General features: G+C 41.2%; 1 protein-coding gene across 2 annotated transcripts in view; it reads right to left on the bottom strand.

Annotated features, from left to right (window-relative positions):
* SAXO1 (stabilizer of axonemal microtubules 1) overlaps nt 1–25,335 on the bottom strand; it is a 109,613-nt gene extending 84,278 nt beyond the window's left edge. For both annotated transcript variants that reach the window (XR_016510787.1, XM_090275818.1), the window contains exon 1: nt 25,221–25,335. Coding sequence is in view for 1 of the 2 variants with exons in the window: in XM_090275818.1 (XP_090131944.1) it covers nt 25,221–25,237 (17 nt within the window). In the remaining variant the exon portion in view is untranslated. The remainder of the gene's footprint in view (nt 1–25,220) is intronic.
* Between the last annotated feature and the right edge of the window lie 2,007 nt (nt 25,336–27,342).

Raw genomic sequence — 27,342 nt, 5'->3', positions numbered from 1 at the left:
AGATGCTGTGTCACTGGATGAAATCGTCTTGCTTGAATTTAAGTATTTCTGAGAGAAGAACATAGAAGGAGGCTGCTCAGAAGGGCCACAGCTTTGTTGCAGGTATTAGCTGATATCTCCTCTGCCCCTGCACAGGTAGAATGTGGAACCTCCCAGCATGCAGGATCCTCGGGGGAAGTGAAGCCAGTGATGCTGAGAGACATTCTCTGCTCCTGTGGGGGTTAGGGAGTCTCTGAACAAGACCACAAAGCAGACCAGTGAGAACTGGAAAGAAGTAAAACCTCCCTGCAAGTTTTGACTAATACTTGGGGCAAAGGGGTGAAAGGTGCTTTCCTAAGGAGGATTGAGAGGCACGTCAAAGCTCAAAACAAAAGACACTTCTCACTGATGGAGACAGAAGGTGATGAGTGCCGGCATCACATGTCAAGGCTGGTTCAAAAGAACTCCTAGCCAAAAAAACAGCATCTTTACCTTCATTCCTTTTAATCAACACCTGGAAATATCTGAAAGCCTGAAAATTGTGTCTTTTTCCACTGAAAAAACACAGGCCTTTTGTTTTTTTAGCTTGATACTTAATTCAGTAGCCAATATCTCTTAAGGTGTTGTCCATAGCCCACCTGCATCAGAATCACCAGGGTTAATTGTTAAAACTTGCAGATTCTAGGCCTCAGATGCAACTCAAACTATATGGAGACAGGAGCGAGGAATTTGCATCTTTCAGGTAGCTCTCCAGTTAATTCCTAAGTACACCAAAGTTTGAGAACACTGGAATTTCAAGACTTCTGGCCAAGAGGGAGGCATACCTAGAAATGCTGTGTCTCTCTCCACAACTAAGAAGGAATACAACTACCTCAAAACTAAAGAAAACCAGAATTACCAGAAAACCGAACTGCATGGAAGTCCAACAAAGATATCGTCGGCAGCCGTCCGTCTCGAGAGACGATGGTGTAGCTTCTTAAGAGTCTATCTGCACCGCCGAGAATGGCTGTGCAGTCCGACTCGGGAGTGACACGGTATCTGTCTCCTCCCGTGTTGAAGTTACAGAGCCTGGGCAGGGTGATATGGAGGGTCTGCTGTTGCCCATGCAGCAGACCCCCCCTCTCTTCGCAGCTGAAGGGTCCAAGGGAAAGACGGAGTCAATACAGCTTGGCTTCAGGTGCGCCGCAGGAGTTGCCGGTGTTGACTACAACATCAAACCGCCTTAGGGACTCCGGCTCCGGATTTTCTGTCGGGGTTTACTCCCTTAGCCTTTCCCCTAAAGAGGTATGCCGCAAGGCAGCGGAGGTTTTTTGGAGTCAGAGTTTTTGCAGGCTTCAAACCTGTAGCTGTTTAGCGACAGAGTGGTTCAATTCCACCTTTTGGGCGCCAACAAAGATATAAAGAAGTAATATTCATCCACACAAGTAGAAAGGGTAGAGCCAGGGCAGAGAGGACACAGTGTGGCAGCAGCAGCAACAAGGCACTGGCTGTGGCTGGCCCACAGTCACACATTATGAAAGTAAGGTGGGACACCTGGGGAGTTGTCCCAGCCCTAGGCCAGACCACACAGCTCACAGTTCCAATTCCAGGTTAAATAAAGCCTCATTGCTTCTGACTGTGCAAACCAGTGGGGGTTGGGACAGAGGAATAAACTACTGGTCTCTCAGCAGAATTCATTTGTTTAGAGGTCCCCCACAGTCCTAGAACATCCACAAAACCACCCACCCTGGGATCCACAACCATGGCAACAGCTAGAGGGGCACCAGTCCAACGTGGGAAGTGGGAGAAGTGCCTGGAAAGGCGGCAAGAGCTGAGCAAGGAGCATTGTTCCCTCTCAGACTCCTCCCCCACATACAGCACCACAATGTGGTGAAATGGGTTGCCCCATACTACAAATACCTAAAGCTCTTCCCCTTACAACATAACAGGTGTGACAGCTTTACCCAAGACACAGAGGCAAACACAGGAGCTTGTCAAGTTGAGGACACAGAGAAGTATGGCCCAAAAGAGGGAACAGGTCAAAGTTCCAGTGGGAGAAGTAAGCATGAGGAGATAGTCAACCTAACAGACACTGAGTTCAGAACACTGGTGATAATGATGCTCACAGACTTGACAGATATGCTTGAGTATAGCAAATGCAGAAGGGAAGAAGTGAAGGCAAGGCTAAGTGAAACAAGATAAAATCCATGCAATACCAATGGTGAAGGGAAGGAACTGGGATTCAAATCAATGATTTGAAACAAAAGGAAAAAATAAACAGTCAACCAATACAGAATGAAGAAGCAAGAATTGAAAAAAACAAGGATAGGCTTACGAATCTCTGGAACAACTTTAAACATACCAACATCTGAATCTTAAGGGTGCCAGAACAAGAAGAGGAAGAGCAAAAAATTGAAAACTTATGTGAGAAAATAATGAAGGAAAACTTCCCTAATTTGGCAAAGGAAATAGACCTATAAGTCCAGGAAGCACAGAGAGTCCCAAACAAACTAGACCCAAAAAGGACCACACCAAGACACATCATCATTAAAATGCCAACGGTGAAAGAAAAAGAGAGAATCTTAAAATCAGCAAGAGAAAAGAGGAGGGTTAGCTACAAAGGGGTTCATAGAAGACCATCAACTGATTTCTTGAAAGAAACCTTGCAGGCAAGAAGGGACTGGCAAGAAGTATTCAATGTAATGCCAGCAAAGCTAGCATTTAGAATGGAAGGACAGAGAAAGTGCTTTTCAGACAAGGTAAAACTAAAGGAATTCATCATCATCATTAAACCCTTATTGTATGCAATGTTAAAGAAACACATTTAAGAAAAAGAAGATGATCAAAACTATGAACACTAAAATGACAACAAACTCACAACTATTACAAACGAAACCTAAAAGAGTAAAAACAAAAACTAAGCAAACAACCAGAATAGGAACAGCATCATAGGTATGGGGATCATTTGGAGGGTTATCATCTGGGTGGGGGAGGGAAAGAAAGGGGGAAATGGTGCAGGGATTAAGAAGCATAATTGGTAGGTACAAAATAGACAGGGAGAAGAATAATATAGGAAAGAGTGAAGTCAAAGAACTTATAGGAAAGAGTGATGGACATGAACTAAGTGGGGTGGGACTGCTGGAGGGAAGCGGGGGTACTAGTTGGAGGGGAGCTAAGGGAAAAGAAACTGGGACAACTAACAGCATAATCAATAAAATATACTTTAAAAAAATAACTGGTTAAAATAATTGTAAGTGGGGACAGTGAAGAATTCATTCCACAGTCAGGGACATCAGCAGTGCCGGGGCTGTGTCCAGTGGCAGCAGTTACAGTTGCGGCATGCTGACTCCCAAGGGCTACGTCACTAGCATGCTCACCAGACAGTCTCTTGAAAGTGATTTGGACCTTTTGCTTTTCATTTGTTTAAACCTGCTTAAACCAGACAATGTCCATTTCAGCTGCTTCAACCAAGAATTCTGAATAATATAACCACTCTAGGAGCTTCCTTCATATCAACATCATCATTTCAAATTATCCACACCTAGTTCCTACACCTTCTCATACAGGAATTAGAAGTTTGAGAAGCTAAGGATGGCAAACCAGAGTCCCTAAATCCCACACAACGGTGATTCAGAGAGCAGGTACTGTGTAATGTTGGGATAGAATACATGGAACTACTGGACTGGTCAAAAAGTTCATTTGTTTTTTTCTGTATGATGGCTCTGATAGTGCTTAGTTGTCTTTAACTTCATTCAAAACAATTTTGTTAGACTGTATTGTGACAGCTGTCATATCAGCATGCATTTAAAAAAAAAAAAACATCAAATTGGTGAATTTTTGTGTAGCCATTTTAATATTGAAAATGGAAAAAAAAACACATTTTCAGTCTATTATGCTTTATTATTTCAAGAAAGGTAAAAACGCAACTGAAAAGCATAAAAAGATTTGTGCAGTGTATGGAGAGGGTGCTGTGACTGATCAAGCATGTCAAAAGTGGTTTGCGAAGTTTCATGGTACTATTCACATTTTGGCCAAATAACTTTTTGCTGTGGGGCTGTCTTATACCTTGAGAGATGTTTAGCATCACCCCTGGCCTCTATCCACTAGAAGCCAATAATGAGAGATTGCCGACATACTCAAAATATCCAAATCAATAATGTTATTGGTGAATAAAAAATGTATCTTTTATTTTATGGAAAAAAACTAAAAGGACTTTTTGGCCAACCCAGTATTTTACCATGTTTTTCTTTCTTATTGTATTGTGCTCTGTGAAATTTTTTAGGATTCTTCTAATTCCTTTTGAGGAAGAAAGAACCTTAGTAAAATCCATTTTTAGATAGAGCGATGTAAGAGAAATGGGAACACTTGGTTCATTGAAGTGTCATAATTTTAGGAACTGCCATGGCTGGCAGCAAGGAGTGAGGGGAGCTTCCAAGCCCAGAGCCCAGTTTAGAAAAGGTTCCAAGGTGGTGTGAAGTGGGACATCATAAGGAAAGAGAGAAATATCCCAGCTTTGCAATGGAGGTTTCAAAAGTCCATACACTGGTTGTTAGTAGCTTGAAATATATTTCCCACAAAAGCATTGCTTATCATAGTGGCTAGTCCCAGACTAGCCCAAAAAAGCCTCCTGAACATGCATTGCTCCGTGCAGACATAATCAGAGGAAATCATGGAAGCAACGGATGCTTTTTTCTATACCACCCAAAGGTTATCAAAGGGCACTCTGACAAGCAGGAACACAAAGTGAAAGGCAGGTTCCATAGGAGTAGTGAGTAGAGAAGGGAGGCCGAAGTCTGCACATGGGCTTTATGCGTTAAATATAAATGCCTTAAGAGCCCTATTAATTTCCTTGGGTTTTCAGGAACATGTGGATCTCAGCTTATCTTCATATCACATGTACCCATAGTTCTTAGCTCTGTATAGTAGCCTTTCAAATACAATCATCACATTAAAATAAATGTTCTTCCCCTTTTCCAGAAATCTGGGTTTCCATTGTTCAAAGATACCCTAGAGATCATTTTGTCAAACCTCCTGTCCAAGCAGGAATTCTTTCCACAGCATCCTGGCAGGCACACACCCAGCTCAAGGACCAGAGGCAGTCCACTTCAAGTCCCTATGGTTCTAACTACTGCAAAATTCTTCTTTATTTATATCAACTAAAAATCAGCTCTCATGAAGTGGCCTTCAATGGTCTTAGTTTTACCCTCTAAACAACCAGGAACAAGTACAGGCCCCCCTCTGTAGAATACAACCTCTCCAGTACTAATTGACTATTTATCGCCTGATCTTACCAAGTTTTCTCTCTTCCAGAATGCATTCCCCATAACCTGGCCCTCCTGGTCATGTGCCGGTATCCTTTAAAAATGAAGATTCTAAATGAAAAGGCATCCTTCAGATTGTGGTCTGACCAAGCCAAAATCCAATGAAGCAATTACATCATTGACCTGGACACCCTCCTTCCATTCAGCCTGAAACTAAGTTAATGATTCTTAGCAGACACATTATATCATCAGATCATATGAAACTGCGGCTAAGTAAAACCCAAAGACCTTTCATAAACGATGGCCAAGACAAACCTCTCCCATTATGAATATGTATAATTGATTTTTCATTCCAAATGTAGAACTTCATGTTTATTCTTAAGTTTCAGCTTGGTTTGGGGCCCAGCATTCTGGCCTGTCAAGATAACTCTGAATCTTGATACTATCATCTATCATTCTTGCTATATTCTTTCCTGTGTTTTCAGTACATTTGATAAGGGTGACTTCTATGTCTTCATCCAAGTTTTGATAAAAATCCTGAACAAGACAAGGCTAATGATGGAGTCCTGTGGCATGGTGCTAGTGATATTTTTCCAAGCAGGCAAAATGCCATCAAATGACACTCTATGGGCCTGCTTGTTCAATGAGCTGGGTACTACCTAATTATGCTATCATCTAATCCATCTTTCACCAACTTTACCTACAAGGATATTTTGACAAGAGTCCTGAAGAGGCCAATCATTTCCTCTTCTAATCATTTTTTCCTACCTATACCCCTATTACACAAAGCAAGCCCCTCCTGCAGATGACCAGTTTGTACTGTGCAACCCCACAGCCCTAAGAACTCAGCTGACTGGACCACAGGGAAGGACCCTGGAAGCCAGAGGAAATGTCACAGATTGTCCCAACCAGGTCCTCTTCTCCTTGAAATGTGGAAATAGTACACTTAACTCTAATTAGTCTTTCTGGGTACCTGAAATGAGAAGTGGTGTAAGCTAGGGCTGGGGCAGCCATACAAGGCTAATGTGCGGAGGACATCAGAGTGCTGAGAGGAAACTGGATCAGACATGCCCCCAAGAACCCATGAGGCCTAATAAAGACATTCATTCATTCTGACTAGCCAATCAACAACTTTGAGAAAAGTCAGAACAACATCTTTAGCTCTGTGACACTTCTCTACTTTTCCTTCATTTCTCTAAGGTCACTGGCAGAGGCTCCAGAAGATCTCTGTAGACAGTTTCAGAACCCTAAGCTGGAAATTCCCTGGGCCTAGGAAAACACCGTCATAGAGGATAGGGGCTACCTTATCATCTGATGATTATTACTTTTTTATTTCATTATTATAAGAACACTTAACATGAAATCCACCCTTTTAAAATTTTCAATGCACAATATAATATTACTGACCATAGGCACAACGTAGTACTGCAGGTCTCTAAAACTTACTCATTTTGTACAACTGAAACTTCATGCTTGCTGATTAGTAACTCCCCATTTCCCCTGCTCTCAACCCCTGACAAGCCACCATTCCACTCTCTGATTCTATGAACGTGACTATTTTAAGTAACTCAGGTAAATAGAATCATGCAGTATTTGTCTTTCTGTGACTGGTTTATTTTACCTAAGGCTATCCATATTGTCATACATTGCAGTATTTCCTTCATTTAAAAACTGAATAGTATTCCATTGTATGCATAGACCACATTTTCTTCATTCATCCATTAATGGACACTTAGGTTTCTTCCACATTTTGGTTTCTTTGAATAGTGCTGCGATAAGCATGGGGATGTTAATATCTCTTTGAGATTCTGATATCAATTCTTCTGTATAAGTACCAAGAACTGGAATTGTCAGAGCACATGGTAGTTCTATGATTTTGAATCCTCACCTGAGGATATATATGTATTTTAGAGAGAGAGAGACATTGATTGGTTGCTTTCCAAAAGTGTCCTATGCCAGGGATCAAACCACCAATCCAGTCATGTGCCCTGACCAGGATCAAAACCACAACCTTTTGGTGTATGGGATGATGCTCCAACCAACTGAACAACCCAGCCAGTGCTCTAGTTTTCTGAGAAACCACCGTACTGTTTTCCATAGTGGCTGCACCATTTTGCATTCCCACTAAAAGTGTAAAAAGACAAACTATGGAATGGGAGAAAGTATTTGCGAATCATATACCTGATAAGGGGTTAACTATAGATTAATATCCTACAGTTCCATAACAAAAAGGATAACCTGATTTTTAAATGGGCAAAAAAACTTGATAAGACACAGTATGTGAAAAAATACTCAGACCTCCAGCCAAGATGGAGGTGTAGGTAGACATGCTTCACCACCCTCCACAACAATAAAAAGAAATAAAACTACCTCAAAACTAAAAACAACCAGAAAACTGAACTGCATGGAAGTCCAACAAACAAACATATAAAGAAGAAATACTCATCCAGACAGGTAGGAGGGGCAGAGAAGGGATGGAGGTGGTAGTGGCAGTGGCAGAAGCAAGGCAGTGGCTGTGGCTGGCCAGTGGAAAGAGCAGTCACACATTATAAAAGTTGGGAGGGACACCTGAGGAGAAATCCCAGTCCCAGACCAGACCACCCAGCTCATGGCTTTAGCACTGGGGAAAAAAAGCCTCATTGCTTCTGGCTGTGAAAACAAATGGGGGCTGGGGCAGAGGAAGAAACTGCCCATCTCTCAGCAGAGTCCATTTGTTTAGAGGGCCCCCATGGTCCTAGAACATCTGCAGACCCACCAACTCTGGGAACCACAACCAGGGCAACAGCTAGAGGGGCACCACTCCCATATGGGAAGTGGGAGAAGTGCATGAAAAAGGGGCAAGTGCTGAGCAAGTAGCATTGTTCCCTCTTAGATCCCTCCCTCCTGCCACAATGTGGTGAAACAGGTCTTCCATACTGACAAATACCTAAGGCTTCACCTCTTACAATGTAACAGGTGTAACAGCTCTGCCTAAGATACAGGCAAACACAGGAGGCTGTCAACTTGAGGAAGCAGAGAAGTACAGTCCAAAAGAGGGAACAGATCAAGGTTCCAATGGGAGAACTAAGTGACAAGGAGATAGCCAACCTAAAAGATGTCGAGTTCAAAACACTGGTGATAAAGATGCTCACAGACTTGACAGGTGTGCTTGATTGACTACAGCAAATACAGAAGGTGAAGGTTATACTAAGTGAAACAAAGGAAAATCCACACAAAAGCAATGGTGAAAGGAAGAAAACTTGGGTTCCAATCAACGACTTGGAACACAGGGAAAAATAAACAGTCAACCAGTACAGAATGAGGAAACAAGAACTGAAAAAAGTGAGAAAAGGCTTAGGAACCTCTGGGACAACATTAAACATACCAACATCCAAATCATAGTGGTCCCAGAAGGAGAAAAGGAAGAGCAAGAAACTGAAAACGTATTTGAAAAAACAATGAAGGAAAACTTCCCTAATTTGGCAAAGAAAATAGACATACAAGTCTAGGAAGCACAGAGAGTTCCAAACAAGCTAGACCCAAAAAGGACCACACCAAGACACATTATAATTAAAATGCCAAAGGTGAAGGAAAAAGAGAGAATCTTAAAAGCAACAAGAGAAAAGAAGAGAGTTACCTACAAAGGGGTGCGTATAAGACTATCAGCTGATTTCTCAAAAGAAACTTTGCAGGCAAGAAGGGACTTGCAAGAAGTATTCTAAGTGTGCCCTGGCTGCTGTGGCTCAGTGGATTGAGCATCGGCCTGTGAGCCAAGTGTTGCTGGTTCGATTCTCAGTCAGAGCACATGACTAGGTTGCATGTCAGGTCCCCAGTTGGGGGCACGAGTGAGAGGCAACCACACAGTGATGTTTCTCTCCCTCTCTTTCTCCTTTCCCCTCTCTCTAAAAATAAATAAATGAACAAATTAATTAATTTAAAAAATTAAAAAGAAAAAAGAAGTATTCTAAGTGATAAAAAGCAAGGACCTACAACCAAGATTACTCTGTCCAGCCAAGCTATCATTTAGAATGGAACAGCAGAGAAAGTGCGTCCCAGACAAGGTAAAGCTAAATGAGTTCATCATCACCAAGCTGTTATTATATGAAATGTTAAAGGGACTTATTGTGGAGGACACACAGGCATGGGGAGATGTGGCAAGCAGACAGGCTTGGTTTAAAAGACTCTGACCACTGTGCAGAACCACCCCCTGCTGGGCCCTTAGCCAGCAGTTTGTCTCCTAGGCCTGCTCTGAATCCCACCCTCCGGGAGATTTTAAAGATAGAATAGAAATATAAAGTGGCTTTTAAGGAAAAGGGAACATGCTCTGTTTTTTTCTTATAGCCTCAAATCCTTGTCAGTAAAATGTGAAGAACAGAATGATTAAGTAAGAGGAAATGTTTTTGACCTTGTGTAAAATACCTGGATGTTTCAACCTAGTGTTGATCTGCACTTCCCTTTCATTCCCTAACATTTGGGGAAGGGCTGCATATTTTCCTTATGCATTTCCGCATGTGTAAAGTGGATAAAAACCCTGACTAATGAAGAAACAGGGGCAATTTTCCACTAGAGAAAACCCCCTCCCTTTCTTCCTCAGATGGAGAGTGTCTGAGTAGTTTCTTCATCTACTCTGAGGGACCCCGAAGTCTCTCTCAGGTGACGCACCCACATGGGGCAGAGGACTCACTGAAGTGCCACCGGCTACGACCAAGGACCATGGACAGCATTGCCAGACAGAGGGAAAAATTGGCCAAACCATCCTGAACGGAGGGACAACGGCACCGTCTTCACTGGTAAGGCTGCCAGCGTGTTTAGTTAAAGGAAGGGAGTTTTCTTTTCTTTTCTAAATTGTCTCCTTTGTTTCCTAAAAATGTCTCAGCTGTTCTGTTCCTTTCTATATACTAACATTCATTTTCACTCTCTCTCCTCTCAAAAAATTGCCACAACACTGCGGGCACAGGACAAGTAGTTAACACACCTGCTAGGGGCACTTGCCGATATACAAGACTCCTGCGACAGGATAAGCTGGAACACGGACCGGGACAGAAACACTAGGTTTCATGCCAGCCAAAAGACAAAGTCCATGCAACGCTAGGCACACTGTAAAAATAATCACAGCCCCATCCCCGTGGTGCTTCCCAACTTAGGATTTATATTTAAGAGAGAGAGAGAGCTAAATAACTTCCTTTCATAAAAATTCTGTTTCTATTTTCTATCATAGGGACGGGTCTTTCTAAAGAACAGGGAGTTTATTTCCACCAGCTCTTTTGGTTTTTAAAAGCTGCAGGATGTCAGGTGGAAGAAAAGAATTTACTCAATCTATTACAAGCAGTGAATCTACACTGCCTCTGGTTCCCAGATAAAGGGTCGTATGATTTAGAGGTTTGGGAAACAGTAGGTCAGAAACTTAAATGTCTCCAGGAGAATGGGATCTCCATAGGGCATCAGAATTTAGTTACTTGGGGTATAATTCGTACAGTTTTAACTCCCCTCCATATTCCTTCAGTAAAAACTAAAGCAAAGTAAGTAGGGAGGAAATTTTCTGTTTGGAGGACAATCCTGCCATCTCAAATATTCAGGAGAAGGAAAAGGAGAGATTAAATATCTATGATGAGAACTTTGCCAAGAAAGCATTAAATCCACTACCCACAGGCGCGGTGGAAGCTAGGACCACCCTGCCCATGGCACCTCTCCCGCCCTGGGACAAGGAACCTAAAAGCAGGCCCATGCCAACACCAGCACCCCCACCCCCGCTGCCACCTCCACAGCTTGTTAATGAAACCTCCACGGCTATGCACAGCTGCCTGAGACAAGCGGCAAAAGCCGGTGATTGGAAAGCTATTTCAGCTTTTCCCATAATCATGAGGCAAGGCTAGAGAGGACAAGTAACTTATGAGTCCTTACCTTTTGAAATATTCAAAGTATAAGAAAGAGTGTTCAAGAGAACGGGCTCCAGTCCCCTTTTACATCTGGGATAATTGAGGCAATAACAGAGGAGTACACTATGACTCCCTATGACTGGAAAAGCTTAGTTAGAACCGTTCTCACTCTAGCTCAGTACGCAATTTGGCTCACCAAGCAGCAGTAAATGCCATCAATAAGAGCCAGGAAGAAATGAACAATACAATTTCTGAACTGAAGAACACAGTAGAAGCAATCAAAAGCAGGCTAAATAAAGCAGAAGATTGGATCTGCAAGCTGGAGGACAACATAGAAAAAAATTCCCAGACAGTGCAACAAAACAAAAAAGACAGAAAAAGAATGAAGAAGTTTTAAGACAGCTACAGGACAGCATGAAACATAATAATATCCATATCATTGGAATACCAGAAGGAGAAAAAGAGGAAAAAGGGACAGAAAACCTGTTTGAAAAAGTAATGACAGAAAACTTCCCTAACTTGATGAGAGAAAAAGTCACGCAAGTCAAGGAAGCACAGAGGGTCACCATGAAGATGGACCCAAACAGGCCCACTCCAAGACACATCAGAATTAAAATGGCAACATTGAAAGACAAAGAGAGAATCATAAAAGCAGCAAGAGAGGAACAGCTAATAACATACAAGGGAGCTCCAATGAGACTATCATCAGATTTCTCAACAGAAACACTACAAGCCAGAAGGGAATGGCAAAAAATATTCCAAGCGATGAAAAACAAAGGCCTACACACAAGACTACTTTACCCAGCAAGGCTCTCATTCAAAATGGAAGGTGAAATAAGGAGTTTCCCAGACAAAAGAAGACTAAAAGAATACACCTCCACCAAACCAGCATTGCAAGAGATGCTAAAGGGTCCACTTTAAGAAGATGAAGAAACAGAGAGACAGAGAGGAACACAGGTACAAAGGAGGAAAATGACAATAAATAAGTACCTATCAATAATAACCTTAAATATAAATGGATTAAATGCACCAATCAAAAGACACAGCGTAACTAAATGGATTAGAAAGCATGACCCACATATATGCTGTCTACAAGAGATCCACCTCAGAACAAAAGATCTACACAGACTAAAAGTGAAGGGATGGAAAAAAGTATTCCAAGGAAATGAACATGAAAAAAAAAAAAAAGCTGGGGTAGCAATACTTATATCAGACAAAACAGATTTCACAGTAAAGGCCATAAAAAGAGACAAAGAATGCCATTTCATAATACTTAAGGGAACAACCCATTAAGAAGATATAACCCTGGTAAACATATATGCATCCAACATAGGAGCACCCAGATATATAAGGAAAATCTTGGAAGACTACAAGAAGGATATGGACAGCAACACACTCATAGTAGGGGACTTTAACACCCCATTGTGAACAATAGACAGATATTCAAAGCAACGAAACACCAAGGATATTGAGGCATTGAACAACACACTAGATCAAATGGACTTAGTTGATATCTATAGAACCTTTCACCCCAAAGAAGCAAAATATACATTCTTTTCAAGTGCACATGGGACATTTTCAAAAATAGACCACATGGTAGGACACAAAACAAGCCTCAACAAATTCAAGAAAATTGAAATTATATCAAGCATCTTCTCAGATCACAATGGCTTGAAACTGGAAATCAACTTAAGGAAAAAACTCAAAAACATTCAAACTCATGGAGAATGAATAGCATGCTATTAAATAATGAATGGGTTAACAATGACATCAAGGAAGAAATTTAAAAGTTTCTGGAAACTAATGATAATAAACATACAACAACCCAAAACCTATGGGATACAGCAAAAGCAGTCCTGAGAGGAAAGTGCATAGCAATACAGGCCTACCCAAAAGAGAGAGAAGAATATCAAATAAAAAGCCTAACCTCATGGCTACAATAACTAAAGAAACAACAACAAACAAAGCCCAGAGCAAGTAGAAGGAAGAAAACCATCAAGATCAGAGCAGAATTAAGTGACATAGAGACTAAACAAACAATTTAAAAGACCAATAAAACCTGGAGCTGGTTCTTTGAAAAGATAAACAAAATTGACAAGCCTTTAACTGGGCTCATCAAGAAAAAAAGAGAGAGAACCCAAATAAACAAAATCAGAAGCGAAAGAGGAGAAACCACAACTGATACCACAGAAATACAAAGGATTGTAAGAAATTATTACGAACAACTGTATCACAAGAAATTTGACAACCTAGATGAACTGGACAATAGTCTGGAAACATATAACCTTCCAAAACTGAATCAATAAGAAGCAGAAAGCCTGAACAGACCAATAACAACTAGTGAAATTGAAGCAGTAATCAAAAAACTCCCAGCACACAAAAACCCTGGACCAGATAGCTTCACAGGTGAATTTTACAAAACACTTAGGGAAGAACTAATGCCTAATCTTCTCAAACTATTCCAAAAAATTCAAGAAGAGGCAAGACTCCCAAACTCTTTCTATGAAGCCAGTATTACCCTAATTCTAAAACCAGGTCAAGACACAACAAAGAAAGAAAACTACAGACCAATATCGCTGATGAACCGATGCTAAAATCCTCAACAAAATATCAGCAAACTGGATCCAGCAACACACTAAAAAGGTCATACACCACAAGCAAGTGGAATTCATCCCAGGGATGCAAGGATGTTTTAATATTTGCAAATGAATAAACATAATACAATACATAAACAAAATGAAAGACAAAAATCTCATGATCATATCAATAGATGATGAAAATGCATTTAATAAAGTACAACATTGATTTATGATGAAAACAGCAAAATGGGAATAGAGGGAGCATACCTCAACATAATAAAAGCCATACACAAGAAACCTGAAGCCAACATCATACTAATGGACAAAAACTGAAAGCATTCCCCTTGAGATAAGGAACAAGACAAGGATGTCCATTCTCTCCACTCCTATTAAACATAGTGTTGGAAGTTCTAGCCACAGCAATCTGGCAAGAAAAAGAAGTTAAAGGCATCCAAATTAGAAAAGAGGAAGTAAAACTGTCATTATTTGCAGATGACATGATAGTGTGCATAGAAAACCCTAAAGACACCACCAAAAAACTACTTGACCTAATAAGTGAATTTGGCAAAATATCAGGGTACAAAGTCAATATTCAGAAATCAAAGGCGTTTCTGTACACCAACAATAAAATATCAGAGATAGAAATTAGAAAAAAACCCCATTTACTATAGCAACGAGAAAAATAAAGTACCTAGGAATAAACTTAACCAAAGAGATAAAAGACCTGTACTCAGAAAACTACACAACACTGAAGAAAGAAATTAAGGAAGATACAAATAAATGGAAGCATATACCACGTTCATGGAAGGGAAGAATCAACATTAAAATGTCCATACTACCCAAAGCAATTTCTACATTCAATGCAAACCCTATTAAAATACCAATGACATATTTCACAGACCTAGGACAAATACTTCAAAAATTTATATGTAACCAAAAAAGACCCCAAATAGCCACAGCAATCTTGAGACAGAAGGACGCAGAAGGAGGAATCACAATACCTGACATCAAACTATACTACAAAGCCACTGTAATCAAAACAGTCTGGTATTGGCACAAGAACAGACATATATATCAATGAAACATAACAGAGACCCCAGAAACAAACCCCGGTCTATATGGTCAATGAATATTTGACAAAGGAGGAAGGAACATAAAATGGAGTGAGAAGAGCCTCTTCAACAAATGGTGCTGGGAGAACTGGACAGGAATACACCAAAAAAATGAAACTAGACCACCAATTTACGCCACACACCAGAATAAACTCAAGATGGATCAAAGACTTAAATGTAAGCCATGACACCAAAAAAGTCCTAGAGGAAAATTTCAGACATCCCATTTAGCAATATTTTCACTGATAAATCTCCTAAGGCAAGGGAAAAAAAGGAAAGAATAAACAAATGAGACTACATCAAACTAAAAAGTTTCTGCTCAGCAAAGGAAAACATCAGCAAGATGAAAAATGAACCAACCATATGGGAAAACACATTTGCCAATAATACCTCAGACAAGGGATTAATCTCCAAAAATATATCAAGAACTTATATGACTCAACACCAAGAAGACAGACAACCCAATTAAAAAATGGGCTAAGGACCTAAACAAACACTTCTCCAAAGAGGACATACAGAGGATTCATAGGCTTATGAAAGAATGCTCAACATCACTAGCCATCAGAGAGATGCAAATAAAAACCACAACAAGATACCACCTCACATCAGTCAGAATGGCCATCATCAACAAATCAACAAACAAGTGCAGGAGAGGATGTGGAGAAAAGGGAACCTTAGTGCTCTGTTGGTGGGAATGCAGACTGGTGCAGCTACTATGGAAAACAGTATGGAATTTCCTCAAAAAACTAGAAATGGAACTATCTTTTAATCCAGCAATTCCATGCTAGAATTATACCTGAACAATCCTGAAACACCAATTCAAAAGAACCTATGCACCCCTATGTTCATAGCAGCGCTATTTACAATAGCCAAGTCCTGGAAACAGCCTAAGTGCCCATCTGTAGATGAGTGAATCAAACAACTGATACATTTACACAATGGAATACTATACAGCAGAAAGAAAGAAGGAACTTCTACCATTTGCAACAACATGGATGGAACTAGAGAGAATTATGCTTAGTGAAATAAGCCAGGCAACGAAAGACAAATAGCTTATGCTGTCACCTATTACAGGAGACTAATGAACAACACAAACAAATGAGCAAAACTGAGCCCGGGGCATGTAAATAAGGAGTAGACTAACAGTGACAAGAGGGGAGGGGAAGGGAGAGAATGGAGAGGGTAAAAAGGGAAAGGGTCTAGTCAAGGAACAGGTATAAATGACCCAAGGACATGGACGATGGGGTGGGTACTGACTGTGGGAGAAGGGGTAGGCAGGGTGGGGGGAAGCAATGGGAAAAAAGTAGGACAACTACAACAGAAAAACAATAAAAAAAATTTTTTAATGAAAAAAAAAAGAAAAGAAAATGTGGTTATCCATTGTGTTAATATAGATTAGGGCTGTTTCCAGTTTGGGAGGCTATTATGAATAAAGATGCTATTAATATTTTAAAAATAATAATAATAATAATAAAGCAAAGACTAATGTGCAATTTTTTTGTTGTTGTTCATATTTTTCTCAGAAGATCCAATCTTTTTCCTCCAACAGGAGGTTGGGGTGGAGGAACGATCATTGCAATTCCCCCCGAAATAGAGTTGATCTGGGGATGGTCTGCAGCTTTAACTAGATGGAATTCAACTCTGAGTTCAGGTGGGATTAAGGAGCTCTCTCTGCCCTAAGCCCAAACCCTCACTTCCAATGCCATCACAGAGCAGCTGATCTTTGATCTTAGCAGGATTTGAACTCAGAAGGAGTTGCCATTTAGCCTTTATTAGTTTTGCTTCATTTTTGTATTTAATTCTAATAGTGTCTTAGAATCTAAGCACCATATCAAATAAATAAATAAATAAATAAAAATCATCATCACATAAAGGATAACGTTTTTAAATTGTTACTGACCAGCACAAGCAGAAATTGAACTTATTCATTACATTATAAACTCAGTTTCTTAACATTAAAAATGAGGGACATTTGCATATTCGGGATATCCAAAATAAAAGGGTATATTTGGCTAAGTGGTTGACTTGACAGCTGTTTAGAAACTGTCCTTTCCTTTTAGAGAAACAATAATAGACATTTCAATTTTACTTTGAATGAGCCAGTGAAAACACAACTGAACAGAAGGGCAGAGTATGTGGGGCAGTGAGGATACCTTTAATGCCTGGGTCCTTGTTTAAGACCTGGAAAGCTCTAAACAGAACAGAAACTTAACTTTAGTGTTTGTTAGCATCAGAAATCATTGCTGGACTCAAGTGTACATGGCTCTGAGAGGCAGAGGGCCTCCCAGCTGGGTGAAGAACAGATTCAGTCTTTAGAGGCCAGCCCTATCCACCAAATTTAATCAAGTCCCCAAAGCACTTAAGCACATCACCCTGTTTTAATTCTCTGCAGAGCATTCTCATTACTTCCCAGTTAATAAACTAAATTAACACTCTTCCCTAAAGTGCAAGCTCTTGATAAGAGCAGAGACTTTGTTCACTCCTCCCAGAGCCTCACTGCCTAGAACAGACTGGCATCTTTGCATTTTATTTACTCATTAACACTTCATCTGGCCTTACCACGTAGGCCAGGCATTATTCTACTGGCTTACTTAATACTGACTCAATCCTCACAACAACCTTGTGAGTTGGGTTGTCCATTTTATAAGTAAGAACACTGAGGCACACAGTAGACTCCACTGTGAAATGGTTCAACATGACACAGCTGGAGAGTGGAAAGGCTGGGATTTGAACTCTGGTGGTCTGGCTCCAGTATCTGTGCTCACTCCTCATAGTCAGCTGCTTCTCATGGCAAATCATCAGTGAATTATTTGTTGAAGAAAATAAGACAAAAATGACAAGAATGGAATGAAAATGAGATATGATTAAGGAAATATTAGCTAACTACAAATCCATTCAGAAGCTCTGATTGACTAACAGACTTCAAGTTGGCCTAATTCAGATATTGTGAATTTATTTTAACAGGAGGGAGAGGGGGTTGGGGGGAGAGAGAGAGAAAGAGAGAGAAAGAAATCCTGTTCTTTTGAGTATGTACTTCTTTTGGAGAGAAGGTTGTTTTAGCCATCTTATTCACCCACTCAAATTCAGAGTTCACATTTGGAGGCATGTAACGGCCCCCACGTAGTCTGCCTCCACGGAGCACTGTTGAGACCTCACTCTTCAGGCTCAAGCGCTGACATGGTCGTAACATGTCCATGTCTCTAAGACAACGGGCCTCTGCAGCCCGTACGGACAACCCTGCCCTAGCATCACCTTTTCCATCAAAGCTCACCACTAAATGCCAGGCCTGTGCTCCTCTCACCCTTAATCCTCACACCTACCCTATGAATAAGCTATTATTATCTGTCTGTTTGCACAAGCTCACACAGTTAAAAAGGGGTAGGGCCAGGGTCTGAAACCCAGCAGTCTGAGCCCAGCACTCACTTTCCTGATCACCCCAAGCACATCATCTCCCCTCCTACAGTGGTCACTCCCACCTCTGAAATCCACATCACTTATTTTATTGACCTCATTCTTTTGAAGCTTAGTATTTTTCCCCCATGAGACACGTCACCTACCCAAGTAAACTATAAATCACCTGAAGGCCATCTAAAATATTTTAATATCAGCGGAGGAAATGATGTTTAAAACTTCCCAAACAAGATGGAATTAGAGCAGGGGTACTCTAAACTGATCAATTTGTAGACTATAAGATTGAGTAGTTCACCCTGGTTGGTGTGACTGAGTTAGTTGGACACCATCCCACAAACCAAACGATCACCAGTGACCAGTCAGATTCCTGGTCTTGACACGTGCCTAGGTTGTTTCTCTCTCATAGCGATGTTTCTCTTCCTCTCTTCCTCCCTTCCTGCCCCACCCCTTAAAAATAAGAAAAGAAAAGAGTAGATCATTTTAACTACTGTAATTTGAATTGCTACTAAGTTGTACTCTAATTTCATAACATCTGAAATGTAATTATACACACTAACATACTCATTTTACAAGAATGAAAGGTATGTATGAACAATTAAACATTAATTCTGATATCACAAAAATGTCATAATTTTTAAAGAGCATATAATGTAACAAATGAAAAGTGCATAAATTCTACAAGAAATATAATTCAGTGTTAAAGTGAAAGGGATTTCCTGCTTTCCCTTGGTTTCTCTATCTGGAATCTGCTAAAGATAAAAAGTCACCAGCAAGCATCTATTAAAAACTGGGGTGTTTTTTCTTTTTTCTTAATCAGAATTTATGAAGTCAATTTTATTTAAATTAAAAACAAGAATTCTTCTTGAAACATGTAATATCAAACCAAATCCTTGATTTTTTTTTTCCTTCCTCTTAATTTGTAACAGAGACTCTAAGAAAATAAAATCTAAGGTTAAGGAAATTTCCATCAATGTGAAGAAAATATTTTCCAAAATTAAAATAACAAGTTCCTCCCTGGTTAACATAACTGATTTAAGTTGCAGATACATGGCTGCCCCTGAGATCACCTTCCTCCCCAAGCACTGTGAAGGGGCCAAATCCACATCCTTTTCAGCAATTTGCAAGTCCTCTATGGGACTACCTTTTTTATGAAATGCTGCACATACTACCAATGCTACATAAATATTTCATGATACATTAGCCAGTCCTGGAATTTCCTGCAAGATTACATGAAGTCTTTAAAACAGTGCACTGCAAGCCATAAAATAATCAGATATAAAAGTAAGCTATATCAATCCCTTGATTAACTACATGTTTTTACCAGAATTTCAGAAAAAGAAGTGTTAACTACATTTTAATCTCAGGAGAGAGATTTGCAATTCATATTACTTTACTAAAGGCTTTTTTTAATATATATCAGATACTACTTATCAGTTGGACAGGAACCTTCATATTGTAATCTATAGTCAAAAATGGCCCAGTGTAACTTGAAAACAGACCACAGACTATGAATTATAATATCCAGCACAGTGTCTGGAGAGCTAAAGATCATTAAGATCCCTTGTAGTTTTAAAAGGCTAATTAACATTTACTTCATCTACAGCTCTCCAGCAAACCCTCTCCTCATTTCAAACTTAGTAATTTGGGACAAGAACAGCTCAGTAAATAGAAAACATCCCCAGCGGAAAATGGAGGCTAAGGTTAAGGAATCAAATTTCCAAAATAAGCAATGCTCCCCCTTACTGAGGGACCCCCCAGTAAGATAATAATTTGTGAGAAAGTGCTTTTAAATTTTTCAAGACACTGCAGAAATGTAAAGGTGGTATATAATACTGAAAACTGTGAAGGGTAGCATTTTTCAATAATAGGAAATGCTGGGGGTATTCAGATATAATTGGAAATATTATTCTCTCATACAAAAGTAGGATCACTCCAAATGCCTCCAATGTAGCTCTGTTGTCAAGATAATTAAATGGTAGACTTTGGTTTTAAAAAAACTGCTCATTTACCATATTTCTACAACTCGTGAACATTTTTGCTTATTGGCACAGATTGTATTGAAAAGAGATTATGATAACACTTTTTGGTAATAATTTCAATTACCAGATTTTCATTGTCAAGTGTAGTGTCATTGCCCAGGAAAGCTCATTAAAAAGTTTTATGAGTGGTTGAAATCTTTAGATGCAGATATCTGAAACACCTTCGCTTTGTAATCTGTGATCTACTCCTCAAGGTATATATACCATTTTGAGTTCTTCTGGGCCCTAAACTCTGACTAATTTCTCATTTTAGAAAACTTAATAAGGTGATTCTATAAAAAATTAAACTAAAGAAAAACCCAGAACTCTTAACTTTTTTTTTCCCCTTTCCTTTTTCCACTAGGACAGGTGTGGCTTAAGAGAATTGGTTGGGGAAAGGCTGCCATCTTGTGGCCAAAAATAAGAACTTGCTCCAGGAGAATACGAGTTCCCAGAGCCTCTGACAGCTGCTCCCACAGAAATAAGGAAGCTTTCCTATCCAGCTCTCTCTGCATTCGGAGCCTCCCCACTAACAGCAACAACAGTCTTCAAAATTAAAGTGGAAAATTCTCATTTCAGACAAAAACATTAAAGTGAGAAGAACATTAAAGAACTTTTCGCTCAAACAAAGCCTTGGGAGGAAGATGAAGTGGGAGCTAAGAGCAAGAGATGTGGGCTTCCCTCCCTCCCTGACTACCCCAAGAGCCCCATGCGTTTCCTGATTTCAGACATTGTAGGGTTGGTGCGGCTCAGTGGCTTGAGAACCAGCCTGTGAATCAAAAGGTCGCCAGTTAAGACTCCCACTCAGGGCACATTCCTGGGTTTCAGGCCAGGTCCCCAGTTGGGGGGCATGTGAGAGATCGACATATCTCTCACACATTGATGTTTCTCTCCCTTTTTCTCCTTCCCTTTCCCTCTCTCTAAAAGTAAATAAATAAAATCTTAAAAACAAAACAAAACATTGGAGGAACTGAAGCCCAGAGATCAAGTGACTCAGAAATCCCAATCTCCCCTCTCCTACAGGGCTTTCTCCTCTGAGAAGCAGAGTTCTTCACACATGCTTTCATGAGGCTGCAAAAGTCAAAAACTGTCAACTTCCAGAGATCAGAGAACACCAATAAAATTCCTCTCATTCCATCCCAGCCTACCTGTGAGCAGATGATTGAGGTGAGAACAATGAAGACTCCCAAATAATGAGACTTATCAAGTGACTTTCTGCAACGATGGAAATGTTCCATCTCTACTACACAGTAGAGTAGCCACTACACACACTAAACACTTGAAATGTGGCCGATGTGACCAAGAATTAGCATTTTAATTTTATTTGAATTAATTTAATTAAAATGCCACATGGGATTGATGGCTACCCTAATGGACAGTACAGCTATACATCTTGCCTCTCCAATCCCTTTCAGCATATCACCTTTACAATCAAAAACTTACTTACTCAAAAAGATATGCTTTAGCTACTACAATGGATAACAGTGGGTACTATCCAGCACACACACAAAAGCAGAAAATACAATCTCTGCTTTTCAGGAGTATACAATCAAACAGGGGTGAGAACACAGGGAGTCGGGTCCCCCTCTGATGGGGAGCTACAGGGCTGGGTCAATGGGAGATTTGCAACTGAAACAGGGTCTTAAAAGGTCATGCAGCAGGAGGAAGGGAAATGGGCATTTCAGAGAAACAGCAGCAAGGATAAGGAACAGAAATGGGAGGACATAAGGTTAGCTCAGGTGATCCCAGGAAGCCAATTTGGTATGTAAGAGACTTACAGGAGAGAAAACCAGAAAGGTAAAATAAGACCAGTTTCCAAACCTAAAAATGAAAGACCCTGGGAGGGAACAATGGGAGGGTGGTGGAAGGGATCAATCAATGAAAGATTGCAAATGAGAAGAGGACCAGACTTTGGAAAAGGTTAAATGTTGGGGCTGGGGGAAGAGAAGAGAGGACTGGAATCTTTAAGTCCAGGGTAAATGGAAGACTGCTGGCACCAATGAAGGTGCAGATACTGGAGGGAAAAGGGGAACAGGTGAGTGAAGGTTATTGATGTTGAGGTTAATGAGATCGCCAGATGAATCAACAAGGACTTTGAGAAGTGAAATGAGTGAAAAATAATAGAGGCTGATGGATGTGAGATTCAAACTAGACTGTTGGCTAAAAGCATACAGCAGAGGGTAGGCACGGGAAAAGGGGGAAGAAGAGAAGGGAGAAGACACCCAAAGAGAGACTGCCTCTGATGGCAAATAGACCCTTTGTACGGAGTAAGGAGGAACAGAGTCAGGGAAGGAACAGCCAGAGAAGTAGCAGCCCTACTACAGGGATGGGAGGGAGACATCTCACGGTATATATACTCTGTTCCTCTAAGTGAGTATCTCTGCTTTCCTAGACTGTCTACTGCACAAAAACAGAGACTATGCATGCATTTCAATCTCAATGCCTACAACAGTGCAAAGGAAGCCCACTGCCAATTCCATCTGAATACCTCAACACCACAGGAGGAGGCAGGAGGTGACTGATGTAAAGGGCCCTAGAGGAGGGCCAGCCAGTCTTAGAGGTTTTGCTTCCACAGTGTAGAAAATTAGCCCTAAACTAAAACACTGCTCTGGTCTCACTTAATAAAACTTAAAAGCAAGACCCATGTCTGTCATGTGAGCTAGTTCAGGGGTTCCTAATCCTGGAAAATGGTCAGAATCACCTAAAGACTGCTGGTTGGCCCCACCTTCAGAGAGGAAGATTTAACCGCCTGGGCAACAGATATTGTTTTAAACCTTCCCAGGTGACTCTCAGGGTTGAGAACCACTCATTGCTACCAGAAATGCAAAAGGTTCCTTACACAGTGTTTAGAATGCCCTTTCACTCTCCTAACTGCTGGTGTGATTTTTTTATATTCATGTAGCATACTGCAGTTGGCAAGCACTTTTTGCATATTTCACGATGCTAATATATATTAAGCACACACATTATTTCATGGAATGCTTAGAGAAGCCTGGAGACGTTTGGTTTCCTGCCCAAGATCCCACAATTAGTAACAACCCAGGGGAGCTGACCCGAGCCCACTCTCTGATCTGCTGCTCCCCCATGCAGCCTCCCAGCTCCCTAGACGTCCTGGGAAGCAGGTGGGGGAAGCATCTCAAACATTGTGAGACAGAGGGGCTTCCGCTGCAGAACTGTGAAGAAAGCCAACTATTTGTCCCTGGGACCACATGCCATTGCCAAGTTTCACCCAGGCATGGTCCTCAGGGACCACTGGCCAGGAGAGACACCTAGCTGGGCCAGGACAAGTGCAAAAATAATTTCATTTCCTTTCAGCATGGAAACAAGTTTTACAAATACCTTACACTTCTCTGACAAAGGAGCAATAATTTCTGAGTGAGAAACTATTACAGTAAAGGACTCCTCTTCCCCATCCCCTTTCCTTCCAAAAGAAAGCCAACAGAAGTAGCAAGCCTGGTCCCAAGCTGGCCTGATACCGTCTGGGCTTCAGAGAGGGGGCTGTGCCCATTAGCAACCTCCGTGCAGCTCAGAAGCGAAGGAACAATGGGAAAAGCCTGACAGTCACTGTCACCAGACTAATTAAATGTGGGATGCACAGAATGCTGGTTGAAAACACTGCAACCTAAAAAGGGTTGATAAGTGGAGGAATCCACCGTGATGCTGCCCGATGCAGCAGTACCGGGTTAGAGCTCAACCTAGCTTTCGGAGTCGGAGAGCCGAGCTCCCGGGTCCTTGGCCTGGACGCGGCCGCCTTACCCGCAGGAGCACAGGTCGCAGATGCACTTCCGCTTCACCGGGCCCATCCGGACTCCTGGTTGTCGGCGCAGAGCATCCCCCGTGTCACCGCCTCGGAGACACCAACCGCCTTGCTGGGGGCGCACCAAGTCTCGAGGGCCTTAGCAAGTGTTCTGAATATTTAATCCAAAGAAAACTTAAGTAGCCCTTTAGCTAAGTGCGGTTGTCTGTTCCCTTTCTTGAGCTGGTCTTTTGCGAGAGAAGCACTGAGCATGGATAGCGCGCCAGCCTGGTGAGCTCCCCCTGCACGTCGCCACACCGGCCTCTGCAGGCCCAACTGCGCACCTGGAGAAGCAGGCCCTGCCCTGGAAGCCACACCGCACGCTGACCCCCGGGGCCTCTGTGACGTCACCAGGGTCAGGAGGCGCACCTCTGAAGTCACAGGGGCCAATTATGAGGTCAGAAAGCTCCCAGCCGCTCCCCTTTGTCCAGCGCCCAGGACAATGATTCCCCGTTGGAACGCGGAGAAACCTGAAGAAAGGTGAGGGACCTGGGAAAGCTCGTGCGTGAGCAAGTCAGCAAATGCCATGATCCCTTGTGCAAAAGGGCTATCACCACACTAGATGGCATTTTCTATCCTAGAGGATTCATGGCACCCCTTCTTATAGAAAGGCAGCCCTTGACTTCCGGGAGGCTGACCTTAAATACCATTTCCAGAACTTTCTTACGGAAATCAATGCCTTGGGCTCCACCCATAGACCTTGCACCCTTGAGAGCAAAGCAGTTTCAGGGCACCTAGGTCTTTACTGCTCAGGTGCCTGCTCAATCACTTCTCCAGGTGCTAGCAAATATGCAATGGGGCAGTGGTTAAGTTTTAGTTGTGCATCAGAATCACCTGGCTTGACAAAAACTAGATGGCCAGAGTTTCTGATTCAGTCAGTTTGGGATAGGCAGAAAATTTGCATATCTGGGTCAAAACCACACTTTAAGAAACACAGCTTCAGCCCTGGATGGTGTGGCTCAGTAGATTGAGTGCTGGCCTGTGAACTAAAGTGTCGCCAGTTCAAGTCTCAATCCAATTCCCAGTCAAGGCACATGCCTGGGTTGCAGGCCAGGTTCCCAGTTGGGGGTGAACAAAGAAACTACCACACATTGATGTTTCTCTCCCTCCCTTCCCCTCTCTCTAAAAACAAATAAATAAAATCTTTAAAAAAAAAAAAGAAAAGAAAAAACACTTTAGAGACTCTTTTGCCCTAAGGAGCCTTCCCCATAGTGTAGTTTTTCAGCTTACCTGATCCTGAGGACCATTACAGATCCTGCCCAGAAGCCTCCTGCTTCAAAATTTCCTAGTCTGGAACTCTAGTTTCAACAAGAAGTCAGGTGACTCTGATCATGAAACAAACACAGGAGACACTGCTCTGGCATGTTGAGTGGAATTAAATACTATGACCTCCTAGTTATGGGAAATGGGAGCTTAAAGTACAGTATTAGTCATCCTTATGCTCATTTTTATTTCCCATGCTCCCTAACTCTTCCCATTAGTTTTAGTGAATCAGTATGGATTCAGAGGATTATTAGACTTCAGGATACTAAATACTCAGGGTTTGGTTTTTTTCTTCCATATTAAGCTTCAGAACAGAGGTCAGCAAACTGTTGCCTGCAGGGCAAATTCAGCTGACCACCTGTTTTTGTTTGGCCAGCAAGCAAGGAATGGTTTTTACATTCTTTAATGGCTGGAAAAAATTAAAAGAAAATAATAAAATTCACATTTCAATGTCTATAAAGTTTTGAATTTTGTCAAGAATTTGTGGAAATATTCCTAATTTTGCTTCTTGGCCCTCCAAAGCTAAAATATTTACTATATGCTTTTTATAGAGAAAGTTTGCCAACCCCAGCTCTAGAAAGTCAAAAGGGCGGCTCAGAGGGTAGCAAAGCTTACTGGTTATGCTTAATAGCAGTGGAATGTGAAGCTGCTCCTTGCCTTCGTGGTAGGAGGTCAAGGTTCTAAAGGGGAGGACAGGAACCTGGGAGACTGGACAAGAGGGTGAGGTAGAAGCTAGTGAAGGCAAGGCAAAGCCTGAATGTCATCCCTTGCCATTGACAGGGAGCATCCATCACGTGGCCCTTACAGAGGAACTACATCACTGAACACTGCCTTCTCTTGGCCGCTGACTAAACCTTCTCCATGAATCTTCCAGAAGAAGGATGTCCTACTCATGCCCCCAGACTTTGATGAGAACCACCCCCCAGTCAAACTGCCCTTGTGGATAGCAGCCGTGTCAACAACCCATGGCATCCCAACTTCTCCTATCCCTGCTCTCAGTGGAGGTTGGAGATCTTAAAAGATGAAGATGGTGTGAATAAAACAGCCTCAACACAGGTATTTCTGTAGAGCTGGTGCTGAGCAGGACAACCTCCCCCGCCACCCTTAATACACTTACTGCCTATGTTCTGTTAGTTCCAACCAACTCCAACTCACCGAAACACCTTTCTAACTCTTCTCCATAATGTTCTTGCCTATAAAAAATTTACTGTCACTTGCTATGCATTAACTATACTGCGTAACTTCCCATAAGTTTTCTCATCTCTCTTAAAATTAACATAAATCTATCATACCCATGTTACAAATCAGAATACTGAAATTAGGAAGTAAACTCACTCAAGATGACACAACTAAGAAGTACTAGAGCTGGGATTCAGACTTACCTAGGTCTTTCTTTTCAAACTTTTCCACCCAAAAAAGGGCAAAGAAAAAGAATGAATAGGTAAGCTAGATATCTTAGAGACCACTACAGTGGTATTTTATCTTAAATTTTCAATTTACTTCTCAATATAATCATCTTTATTTAATATTTTCCCCAAAATAGTTTCATAAAATTGATACTCTGTGAAGCTACACTATTTTTATTTTGTGGCCTCATAACCCACCAAACCCCAAACTTTTTGCTATATGCTACCTGAAAATTTCCTGGCAGAACATTATTGAAAATCTATAGTTAGTCCTCTGAGCACAAAGCACTTTAGCAAAATGTTGTCTTTTTAGCATCCCTATTTTAGATTGCTAAACTTCATTGGCACCAATAGACAACTAGCCCATCATAACACGCAGACTGGACCTCTACCATTCAACCATTCATTTATTCCACTTACCAGTCCCCTAAGATGAACCAGGGTACTGAATTATGGAAACAAGGACAGGGCCCTCATGGAACTTAATCTAGAGGAAGAAGCAAATGACCAAAATATTTCCCAAGTGTATCACTATAAACTATTATAAGTATGAAGAAGGAAAAATAAGGAACATAGTGAATTCTTTCAAATATTTGAGGAATAAATAATTACTATATGATTTTTACAGAGAAAGTTTACCAACCCCAGCTATAGAAAGTCAAAAAGGTGGCTCAGAGAAGGAA

Source organism: Furipterus horrens, unplaced genomic scaffold, assembly GCF_987537825.1.
Source record: "Furipterus horrens unplaced genomic scaffold, mFurHor1.1.pri manual_scaffold_4, whole genome shotgun sequence".
Classification (NCBI taxonomy): domain Eukaryota; kingdom Metazoa; phylum Chordata; class Mammalia; order Chiroptera; family Furipteridae; genus Furipterus; species Furipterus horrens.
Note: the sequence above shows the minus strand (reverse complement) of the source record. Positions and strands in the feature narration are given on the sequence as shown.